The 11,776-nt window shown below is 44.1% G+C and overlaps 1 protein-coding gene across 1 annotated transcript; it reads right to left on the bottom strand.

Annotated features, from left to right (window-relative positions):
• Nucleotides 1-225: 225 nt before the first annotated feature.
• znf142 (zinc finger protein 142) lies at nt 226-10,524 on the bottom strand (the record flags this gene model as incomplete). The annotated part of the gene is made up of 6 exons (XM_079563741.1): nt 226-742; nt 826-931; nt 2,753-3,800; nt 4,119-5,057; nt 6,545-6,722; nt 9,675-10,524. 6 exons carry the CDS (start codon nt 10,522-10,524, stop codon nt 309-311), a joined length of 3,555 nt encoding a protein of 1,184 aa, XP_079419867.1. The 3' UTR covers nt 226-308.
• Nucleotides 10,525-11,776: the final 1,252 nt, after the last annotated feature.

Genomic DNA, 11,776 nt, shown 5'->3' with positions numbered 1-11,776 from the left:
ATTGTATTATTGTACATTTCTACTATTCAACTGTTTGCACATTTCCTGTCTGTTTTGCACATCCTGAGTGATCTTATTGAATTCCAATTGTAACAAGTGAATTTCTCCGTTGTGAGATCAATAAAGGATTATCTTATCTTGATATTCAAAAGCAAACTGGACACAACAGGAAACCTTTGACCAACGTGTACAGTAAAAATACAGTAGTTAATGCCAGTGTGAAATGTCCCTAACCCTGATGTGAGTCAAGTTTTCACAGCAGACCGTCCCTCCTGAGCATTAGCCCCGTGGAAACTCCTATAATAAGTTCACTTCCTCTCCACAGCGCCCTCTAGTGCATCTTTAATAGTCAGACCCCCAACCTCCCCGTCCCTCTCCACTCCCTCCTCCGCTCTGACCTCCGGGTGGTGTTTCCTCAGGTGCTTTACCACCTGGAACCGCTGCTTGGCCCGGTACGGACAAACCCGGCAACAGAACGGCGTCTGCTCGGTGTGGGACAGGAAGTGATGTCGCAGGCCGGCGGGCCACTTGAAGGCCTTGTGGCAGAGGCCGCAGGCGTAGGGCCGCGCGTCGCTGTGCTGCTGCTGGTGCGTCCGCAGAACGAAGGCGGTTTTGAAGGATTTGCCGCAGTTCTCGCAGACGAACGGGCGGCTGGAGCTGTGCTGCGTGCTGCGGTGAGAGCGCAGGGCGTCGGCGCGGCTGCAGCGGTACTCGCAGTCCGGACAGGCGAAGCGTTTCTCTCCTGGGGGGGAAACGTAAAAGGGTTGAGGAGGGAGTTTATTTTGTTTTAACATGACGTTTTGCACTTATACTGTATGTACTGACCCGTGTGCTTGGTCATGTGGAGCTTGAGCTGCGTGGCCCATTTACACTTGTATCCGCACTCGGGACAGAGATACTTCCTCTCCTCCTGATGGACACGCATGTGCTGCTGCAGAGAGGACAACAACAAAGCTCTTATTAGAATACATAAAAGCTGAGCAGGTCAGAGCTTCACTTAGGGCAGGGTAGGCAACATCAGGCCCGCGGGCCAAATCCGGCCCTCCAGCATCGAGGCTCTGGCCCCCAAGATGATGTTGAGAAATAACTCGACACAAATCAGAGATCAAAGGCCTGTTAATCTTGAAACCCCCTTCTGAGCCGAGCACATTTTCTAAAAGCTTCTTGAAAAAATTAGTCAAAATAGCAACGAAAACAAGGATGAAAACGCAACAAATAAGTGACAAAGCAACAAAAGAGCGATTAAAACAGACAAAAGACAACAAAGCAACATAAAAAAAACACTGAAAAGCATCACAAATACAACCAAAAATGTGAAAAAATGCGGTTAGTTTTGGGTAAAGCCAAAGTGAAGATAATGTGCTTGGTTAAGGCGGGGGTAAGAGGTTAAAGTACTCTGTCTTAGCAGAGTCATAATGATGTACAACTGGCATGTGTTGAAAGTGATGCTTTCCCGCGGTCTGCCAATAAGGGCCTGATCGATAAAACTGACTTTGAACTTTGGGAAGAGCTCAGTCAGAGCCAAAGCCTCAGGGGAGCGGAGAAACGTTGCTGTGAAAATCGGCCACAAGTTTCTACATCTATTTTTTATATTTTATGTTGCAGACTTTTGCTTATAATTTGAGAATCATAAGAGATAAAGATGTGCCGTTTATTTGTTTTGGAACATGCTTACGTTGTGTTCCTCAAAAAGCACCCCCTGCTGTCACAGTCCAATACTGCATCGTGCACAGGATTATAGACGAGACATTTTTAAAAGTTTGGCCAAAAATAATATCGTTGGTGCATATCGGCATTGGCCTTACAAAACCCACACTGGTCGACCTCTATTAGATATAATTCTATGTATTTCTATGATTGAAACCTTTACTATAATAATAAACTATAGGCTGTTTGAGAGATTAAAATTAAAGACATCAAATTAAATTATTTTAAATATCGGCCTATATATCGTCTATCGGCCAATTGGTGGTTGCAAAGTGCTATAGAAATGAACTTTGATTGATTGATTGGGTCTTCCTCTGATTCAGAAACAAAACCAAAATGCAAACATGAGGGGTAAGAACAAGGTTTGGGATAGTTCTAATGCAGGAGGCAGTAACATTTGATTTAAACCCATCCCCAGAGAAAATACAAGTCCCAACTTAGTTGTTCCAGGAGGAAAAGACATAAGTTTCACTCATAGAACCACATTGAAAATCTGCCAGAGAAGACTTTGCTCAATGGTCCGACCAGAAGCGTAGCTTGCCATTAGACAAGGCAGGCAGCTGCTGGGGCCCCCAGCAGGCAAGAGCCCCCGTGAACTGACCCATTTTTTTTCAACTTCCATCAAACGCTTGATATACAGTCTTCCAAAGAGCAGAGCTGCAATTACACCATTATCCTCATCCTGCTGCTGCTTTAGTGAGTCATGGTTCCCGATAATGTTAACTTATAATGAGCAGTGGACAGACTTTTACTCATATCTCCACCAGATTATATTTCTAAAGTGAAACCAGTTTATTGTGACGCTCATTAACCTAAAGAACGGCAGCTTTCTGTTCTGAGGGAAACTTATGCAGAGAACTGCATTATGGGAGTTGTCAGGTGACCAACTCCTGGCCACCAGAGGGCCCCCTACCGACATTCTTGCTTGGGGCCCCTTGGTACCTTGCTACGCCACTGTGTCCGACACTCCCATTATCAGTGAACAATCCCCTAAAGGAATAACCTGGTCATTTAGAATATATATGTGATGTATGAATCCCGTTACCTTGAGCCTGGAGGGTTCGGCGCACGTGTAGCTGCACTCCTCGCAGCTGTAGGGCTTGTCCCCCGTGTGAGTGCGAACGTGCCAGGTCATCTTCTGCTTGTTGACGCTGGAGTATTCACACTGGGTGCACTTGTACATCCGCTTCCCGCCGTGAGACCTCAGGTGCTGCTCCAGAACCAGCTGATACCGACACGTGAACCCGCACTGACTGCACTTCAGCCGCTTCCCGTCCTCCGGTCCGTCCTCGTGCTCCTTTGAGAGGTGCTGAGCGAGAACTTTTCTAGTCTTGGCGCTAAATGGGCACAGCTGACAGGCATGGAGAGCTTTTGTGTCGCCATGCAAGTCTTTAGACACCGACACTTCCTTAAAAACTGTCCCTTTTTCTGATTTATGCTTTATATTCTGATGTGTATTCAATTCACCACTGCTGCTACATGTTAAAGTCCTGTGAGCTCTTTTGAAATGATTCCTCAGCGCTATTCGCGAGCTAAACTTCGCGCCGCAGTCTCCACAGTCGAACTTCAACTCCCCCGAATGACATCTAAACCTGTGCCGCTTAACATCGTCTTGAGAAAACCTGGCGAAGTCGCATTGCGTGCAGAAGTGCGTGGCCGTTTTGTCGTGAAGCCTGGCTTTGTGTTTGCGCAGTTTGCTCAAAGCTCCGAAAGTCTTCCCGCACGTTTCGCACCCGTGTCGCCCGACGCCGGTGTGGGCGGACTCGTGCTCCTCCAGGCGATACTTACGCTTTGTGCTGAACTCACAGAAGCGACACTGGAAGGGAGTTTTATTATTTTGATGCTTGACGGCCACGTGCTGCAGCAAGCGGCGCTCGTTTTGGCAACTAAATGCGCAATACTCACAGTTAAAATGCGTTTTGTTGTGAGAAAGAGCTCGATGACGAATTAATGATGGAACAGAATTAGCTGCAAACTCGCACTCGCTACATTTCAGCTTTTTTATCGCTGTAGCTTGTCTTCCTGATATCTTTTTCCTCCCTTCTTGTCTATTTGTAGCCACCATTTTGGTCATTTTCTTGCTAGACTTCCACCTACAACAAGTCACCATGTGCCTTTCAATCGTTGCTAGCATAACAGCTGAAAATCTGCATCGTTCACACTGAAATCTGTTATTAATCTTAACATAAGTGCGATCAAGCAATGCAGCCTTATTAGTTTGAGAATTCTGTCTTTTTCCATCTCGAAATGAATTCAAACGGCAAGAGTCGGCGCTAGAAGATGCTACTTCCTGGTCTGAGCTAACGTCGCTAACTATTTCACTCTCCTGCTTTGACGGACACTTCCCCTTGCTGTGATTGTCCAAGCTGCGTTTTTGCTTGAACTCCTCCCCGCACTTTCGGCAGCTAAACCTTAATCCAGCTCGTGCGGATCTAACTTTACTGGTTTTATTTTTTTCGCCGCTAGCTTTCGTCGTCTGCACCATTAGCATTTCCACGTGTCCGTCCGAAACCATGGAAGCCGACTGCATCTTGTCCAGTTCCTTCAAATCCTTCACCGCTGCGCTTCCACTTTGAACGCTTTTTCCAAATCCCGTGGCCTCCCCCGTCAGATTTGCTTCCCCGAAATCGTTTTCTTCACCGTCGAAAGTTGCATCTTCTTCCCCGTCAGAGCTCAGAGTTGGACACAAGCTCACACTTTTCGGTAGAATTTGGCTATCGCTCGCTACGTCTATTAAAATGTCGCTGCTTTCTGGCATAGCTGGAGTCTCCTCGTCGTTGCTTGTTAGCGCGGTTAAAACAAGCGTGCAGTATTCTTCGTTCGGACTCGCTAACGTTTCTCCGTCAGCTACTTCCTTAGCAAAATTGCTAATCGCATCAACTTTAGCGCTAGTTTGTTTAGCGTCCTTGAAAGCTGCGTTATTGTAAAAATCATTTCCGATTGTGCTTTTCTCTTTCTCCTTCAGAGCGTAATCCCGCAGCCACGCCTTGTCCCCGGGAACGTATCCGTGAGTTTTCCGTTTGTGCAGGAACAAGCTAACGCTGCTAAAGGACGTGTAGCTGCAGAGCGCGCAGCGGAACTCCCGGGCCTTGGTGTGCTTGCAGTTCTCGTGGTTGTGCAGGGCCTGGCGGTGGGACGTGGTGTAGGTGCAGTATTTGCACTTGTAAACGTTGGCGGCGGGCTGGTCGGTTTCCGAGTGTTTCGAGAGCATGTGCTGCCGCAGTTCGTATTTGCGCTTGCAGGAGTAGGCGCAGACTTCGCAGATGAGGGATTTTTCCTGGTGCCGCAGTTTGTGGCTGCTGAGCTGGTCCACGCGGTGACAGCGGTAACTGCACTGGTCGCAATGGTATCTGGGAAATAGAAATCGATAGCAACGGCATGGCAGTTAGCATTGCGGTAAAAGTAGAGAACTGAGTGGAAAGTCCCATAGAAATCACAGAAATGCCTTCAGCTAAGTGAGCTGTTAGTCATCAAATCCTGGACACAAATTAAATTGAACGTTCCATCTCCCATGCAAATCAATAGGGAAGCCAGGCACAATGCTAACATATGGGGAGGTATGTTTTGCCCATTTAAAGGGATATTTCAGGATTTTTGACATAGGGCCTCATTTCCTAGTTATCCAGAGTGTTGCTGATTTCTGGAGATATTTTTTTTTGTAATTCATGCAGTTCTTATATTTTAAGAGTTTTGGCTAGTGCTAGGCTAACGCATTTCTATGGTATCAGCTAGCCTGCATTAAAAACAGTCTGATCCGCTCCACAGTGCACCTGAGGCAAATCACTTATAATGCCAGACTAACCATATAAATGTTTGATGGCTAATGGCAAATGCTAACGGACTCTGAAAAGTCGCCCGGACTAGCCGACGTGTTAACTGTCCACATACGAGAGAATCGAACGCGGCTTTGCCTTTTTACTTCAATGGAAAGTCCACAAAATTTGTCAAAGGTTACCATAAGGTTACCATAAATTAAGTGGTCTCTACTTATAAAGCGCTTTTCTGCCTTCATTAGGCCCAAAGCGCTTTACAGCAAGGAACCAGTCACCCATTCACTCTCTCAATCACACACCGGTGTACACAGACACTGGAGGCAAGGAGGGTGAAGTGTCTTGCCCAAGGACACATCGAAAGCGCACTCCTTCAGGAAGCGGGATTTAAACTCCAGACCTTCTGATCATGAGACGACCTGCGCTACCAACTGTGCCACCATCGCCCCCCATAAATTAACTGGAAACGATCATAATTTGGGCCTAAAAACAATACTTTGGGTCCTTTTGCATCGATATATTACATTTAAATTTTGGAATAATATCTACAGTATGTACGATAATACAGTCAGAATGAGACCGCTAGGACATCAGTGGGAAAGACTGATGTTTTTAGTGAATAAAAGCTTTCCGTTTCACCTAATCAATGACGTTGTGATGAACACATTTTCTGAGAAATACAAACTGCTCAGAAAAGATCCAGTAAATGAAAGGGCTTTAAAACAGAAGTAGAGGCGACCAAATTAAAGCGAGAGACAACTGTTTTTGACGAGGGAGCAATGTTATAACCTGGGTACATTTTGATTTTGCATGACATGTCTCCTTTTTTGCTCTCGTTTCTCATTTATTCACACTATTTGGACCGTCAAAAAACTGCATACTATTTGTTGTCCAGCAGAAGATCATGAGGTTCCATTGAAAGGATATTACACCATATGCCCTTCATGACACACAGCTCTCATCAGTTTTCATAAGGGGATGATCCTGTGGTGTTACTATTACCTTATCCTTATTGAATGGCGAGATTGGGGCAGTATCATGTGGTAAAATGCATTTGTAATCCATACCTGAGGTCCCCTGTGTGCTTCCTCATGTGCACGGTCAGGTAGTGCTTCCATTTGGTGACGTATCCGCACTCAGAGCACATGTGGTTTTTACTGTCGGAGTGAGTGAGCATGTGTCTGGACAGGTACCACTCGTCTCTGCATCGGAACTCGCACACAGCACATTTGTACGGCTTCTCTCCTGAAACAAAACAAGAGGCGATCAATACAGATAAGCAAGGCAAGTTTATTTGTAGAGCACAATTCATACACAAAGCAATTCAAAGTGCTTCACAGATGAATAAAACAGATACAAGAAAAAAGATCAAATCAATCAATTACAGTAAAAGGCAAGAGTGCAGACAAAATACTTTCAGTGTCATATGCATGGGTAAAAAGAACTGTCTTCAGCCTGGATTTGAACATTGTCAGCGTTGAGGCCTGTCTCACATTCTCGTGAAGACACTTCCAGATTTTAGCTGCATGAAGCTGAGACACAGCATCACCGTGTTTATTATTGACTCTAGGAACCACCAGGAGACCCCTCCCTAAAGTTCTCAGGGCCTGAGATGGTTCATACCATAGATATATAAAGGCTAGATGTCTCATATGCGCTGCTGGCCAATGGAGGGCGATATACGCACGCGGCGGCCATCTTGCCACAGGGAGCTCGCTCACTCGTAACATTGTGTTTTATGGTGCATGTACTTTTAAATAACCATAACTTGCTCAATTTTCTACAGATTTTCAAACGATTTGGTTTGTTATAAACCTCAGAGATGTAGGTATGACACTGCATACATATGAATTAAAAAAAGAACATCTTTATTTCAACATGTTGGAGTATTCAGAATCATAGCCACGTTAATAACGAAACCAAAGCATTTGTAAATCCGTGAAGATTTCAACGAATAAAGAGGATTTGTGTTCGTACTAATCACTCACTTACTTGAGCTCGCCAGAAAGCTTCCCTGTGGCAAGATGGCCGCCGGTTATGCCGGAAGTGACTCTGCCTTAAGACATCTAGCCTTTATATACAGTGCCTCTCGTAGGTATTCATACACCTTGAACTTTTGCACATTTTGTCATGTTTACAACCCTAAACATAAAGATTTTATTTTGATTTTTTTACTGAACGTTCACACACAAGTAACAGACAACTGTGAAGTGAAAGCAAAATGATACATGATTCCGTTATTTTTCAAAAAATAGAAAAGTGAAAAGTGGGGTGTGCATAAGTATTCATACAGCCTTTTCTGAGTGCATTAAATTGCCTTTATAACATTCCTAATGACTCCAGAATGTTCACACCTTGGCCTAACCATTAAATAGAGGCCACCTGTGTGTAATCTACTCTCAGTATAATTTCAGCTGTTCTTTTAGGCCCTCGGAGCTATGGTCGGAGTGTATTGGTCACTAAACAACATCATGAAGGTCAAGGAGCTCACCAGAGAGGTCAGGGATAAAGTTCTGGAGAAGTTTAAAGCAGCATTAAGTTATACAAATATTTCCCAAGATTTAAACATCTCCCGGAGCACTGTTCAATCCATCATTTGGAAATGGAAAGAGTAAAGCACCACTGCCAACTTACCAAGACACGGCTGTTCACGTAAACTAACAAACTGAACAAGGAGAGCACTGGGGATAAATGCAACCAAGTGCCCCAAGATAACTCTGGAGGAGCTGTGAAGTCCTGCCGCTGAGCTGGGGGAATCTGTACATGGGACAACTATAAGTCTTACTCTACACAAATCTGGCCTTCATGGACGAGTGGAAGAAGAAAGCCATTATTGAAAGGAGGCCATAAGAAATCCCGTTTGAAGTTTGCTAGAAGTCATATGGAGGACACAACTCCATGTGGAAGAAGGAGCTTTGGTCAGATGAGACAAAAATTGAACTTTTTGGCCCAAATACAAAACGTTATGTATGGAGCAAACCTAACACTGCTCATCGTCCTGAGTGCCCCATCCCCAGTGTCAAATATGGTGGGGGGAGCATCATGCTCTGGGGCTGCTTTTCCTCAGTGGGGACTGGGGAGATTGTAAGAATAGTTGGGAAGATGGATGGAGCCAAATACAGAGACATTTTGGAGGAAAACCTGCTGGAGTCAGTAAGAGAACTGAGGCTGGGGTGGAGATTCACCTTCAGCAGGACAATGACCCTAAACACAAAGCTAAATCTACAATGGAATGGTTCAATAAAAACATATTAATGTGTTAGAATGGCCCAGTCAAAGTCCTGACCTAAATCCTATTGAAAATCTGTGGAATAATCTGAAAACTGCTGTTCACAAACGCTCTCCTTCTAATGTGACAGAGCTTTAGTTGTTTTGTAAAGATGAATGGGCTAAACTGTCAGTCTCTATATGTGCAAATCTTGTAGAGTCAGACCCCAAAAGACTTGCTGCTGTTATTAGAGCAAAAGGGGGTTTCACAAAGTATTCATTCACGCTGTATGAATACTTATGCACGCGCCACTTTTCACTTTTCTATTTTTTGAAAAATAACGGAATCATGTATCATTTTGCTTTCACTTCACAGTTGTCTGTTACTTGTGTGTGAACGCTCAGTAAAAAAATACAAATAAAATCTTTATGTTTAGGGTTGTAAACATGACAAAATGTGCAAAAGTTCAAGGTGTATGAATACTTACGAGAGGCACTGTATATATCTATGGTTCATACGGCTCTAACATATCAGAGATGGACTTCGGCGCTAAACCATGAAAAGACTTGGAACAAGCAGAGCTGTTTTAAATTCTATTCTCTAAGTGACAGGAAGCCAGTGCAGAGACCGGAGCACTGGACTAATATGGTCGTATTTCCTGGTTCTAGATGTTCTGCTGCTCTAACAGCTCATTTAGAGAGGCCAGTGAGCAGCCGTTACAGTCGTCTAACCTGCTGGAGAAAAACACATGGATAAGTCTCTCTAAGTCTGGTTTTGACACTATTCCTCTGATCTTAGCCATGTTTTTCAGATGGTAAAAAGCTGCTGATGTTGTTGCTTTGATGTGGCTGTTTAAGTTCAGGTCTGAGTCCATGATCACTCCGAGATTTCGCACCTGATATTTTTTAGAGAGAGAGACTCAAGGTGACCGATAACACTTTGATGACTTATTTCAGGTTATTAAAACACATCAGTTAAACAAATCTCACCACTGTGTGTCAGCATGTGCCTCTTCAGCCCTCGCTTGTGCGCCGTGGTGTACTCGCACTGGGGGCACTTGTGGATCTTCTCCGAGGCGTGGAGATGTTCGATGTGCTTCTCATACTCCACAGAATTGAACGTTTTGAAGTCGCAGAACTCACAGGAGAGCTGCTCCCCTCCCGCGTGGCCCTGTCTGCGATGCTGCGTGAAAAGCCGCTTATTCGAACACGAGAAGTCACAGTCGGTGCAGTGGTAGGCTTGGTGCGTCTTATAATGCTCCTTCATCAAGTTTGGGGTTTTGAAGATTGCCACACAGTTGTGATGTTGGCATTCGATTGGGGTGAAGCCGTGCGTTTCTGTTACATGTTTAAGTAGAAGGAATAAAGTATTCTTATGTGAACATCCTTCTTCAACGCAAGAAAGCAGCGCCGTGCTTTTGACCGTGTTGTGCGTCTTCATGTGGACTTTTAGGGATTTGCTTTGACAGAAACTCTCATTACAAACTGGACACGCAAAATTCAAGTCTGTACTTTCTTCACTCTTTTCTCCGTGGACGGTAAGGAGATGGCGACGAAGGGAATTGCGTTCCACGGCTGAATACCGGCACAGGTGGCACTGGTGTGATTTTAAACCTGCCTCCCGGAGCTGGTGGACGCGCAGTTTGCTTTTGCTGGTGAAGTGGCGTTTGCAGGTGGGGCACTGGAGGTCGGGGTCCGGGAAGTGCAGGTTTAAGTGCTCCTGGAGGTGGGAGCGCATCTTGAAGCAGCGGTCGCATTTGGGGCAGCGGTGAGTGCGGAAAGACTGGGCGGCGGTGGAGTCTGTGAGGTAAGCTGAAAGACATATAGAAAAATCAAACATGAATAATGAAGTGATGGTGGGTCCGATACCAGGCGAGAGCCATGATCTGTAACATTAGTCACAACTGAGACTTAACCTCTTCACCCCCACCTGAACCGAGTGCATTTTCTCCAGTTTGGCTTTACCCAAATCTAAAAGCTTCTTGAAAAAAGCATCAAAATAGCAATGAAAATGAGGATGCCACAAAAAAGCCACAAAAAAGCCACAAAAAAGTGACAAACAAGCCTAAAAAAGCCACAAAAAATCACAAAAAAAGACAAACAAGCCTCAAAAATCCACAAAAAAAAATCACAAAAAAGTGATAAAAAAGCCACAAAAAAGTGACAAAAAAGCCAAAAAAAAAGCCACAAAAAAGTGTCAAACAAGCCTGAAAAAAGCCTGAAAAAAGTGTAAAACAAGCCTCAAAAAAGCCAGAAAAAAGTGATGAAAAAGCTACAAGAAAAAACACAAAAAAAATCACAAAAAAGTTAAAAAAAAAAAAAAGCCTCAAAAAAGCCACAAAAAAGTGACAAAAAAGCCTAAAAAAAAGCCACAAAAAAGTGATGAAAAAGACACAAAAAAGTCACAAAAAAGTGACAAAAAGCCACAAAAAAGTCACAAAAAAGCTACAAAAAGCCACACAAAAAAGTGGCAAAAAGTGACAAACAGACAAAAAGACAAAAAGATTTGTTTAGATCCGTTTTGTAGGTCTCTCAAATGAGGCGTTACACTGGTCTATAGGCTCCAGTCGAGAAGCTTTGAGATTTGGGTAAAGCCAAACTGGGGAAAATGTGCTCGGTTCAGGTGGGGGTTAAGAGGTTAAGGAACACCATCTTAATTATTAACTTGTGCTGCAATAAACTACGAAATCATACATACTTTTCAGTGTTAACCCATTGTCCAGTGCTGGAGGTTTGTGTTTTGCAGCTGATCTTCTGTCCCTTTTCGCTTTCACTCCACCTTTTGGTGTTTTTGAATTAGTTGCATCTTTCCTGGAGGATGTCATGGTTGTTCCTTCAGTGGAGTCAGAGGCTTCAGGCTCCTCTGAGCCACAGGGGGGCTCCACTTCCTCCATAGTGACTGAAAAGATATATAAACATTAACATAACAAATACATTAGACCAAACTCAAATGCATATAACACACATTGTAGTAAGTGTAAGTAAAAGGAGTAGCACTGAATATAAATAACCTAAAAAAAAAGGTTTGAATTAAAAGTAGCAGTTACAGAGTCAGCATCATACAAAGAAATAGCTTGTGTAGCTAGTCCTAA

Source organism: Gobius niger, assembly GCF_951799975.1.
Source record: "Gobius niger genome assembly, chromosome: 9".
NCBI classification, from domain to species: domain Eukaryota; kingdom Metazoa; phylum Chordata; class Actinopteri; order Gobiiformes; family Gobiidae; genus Gobius; species Gobius niger.
This window is presented reverse-complemented; position numbering and strand designations above follow the sequence as displayed.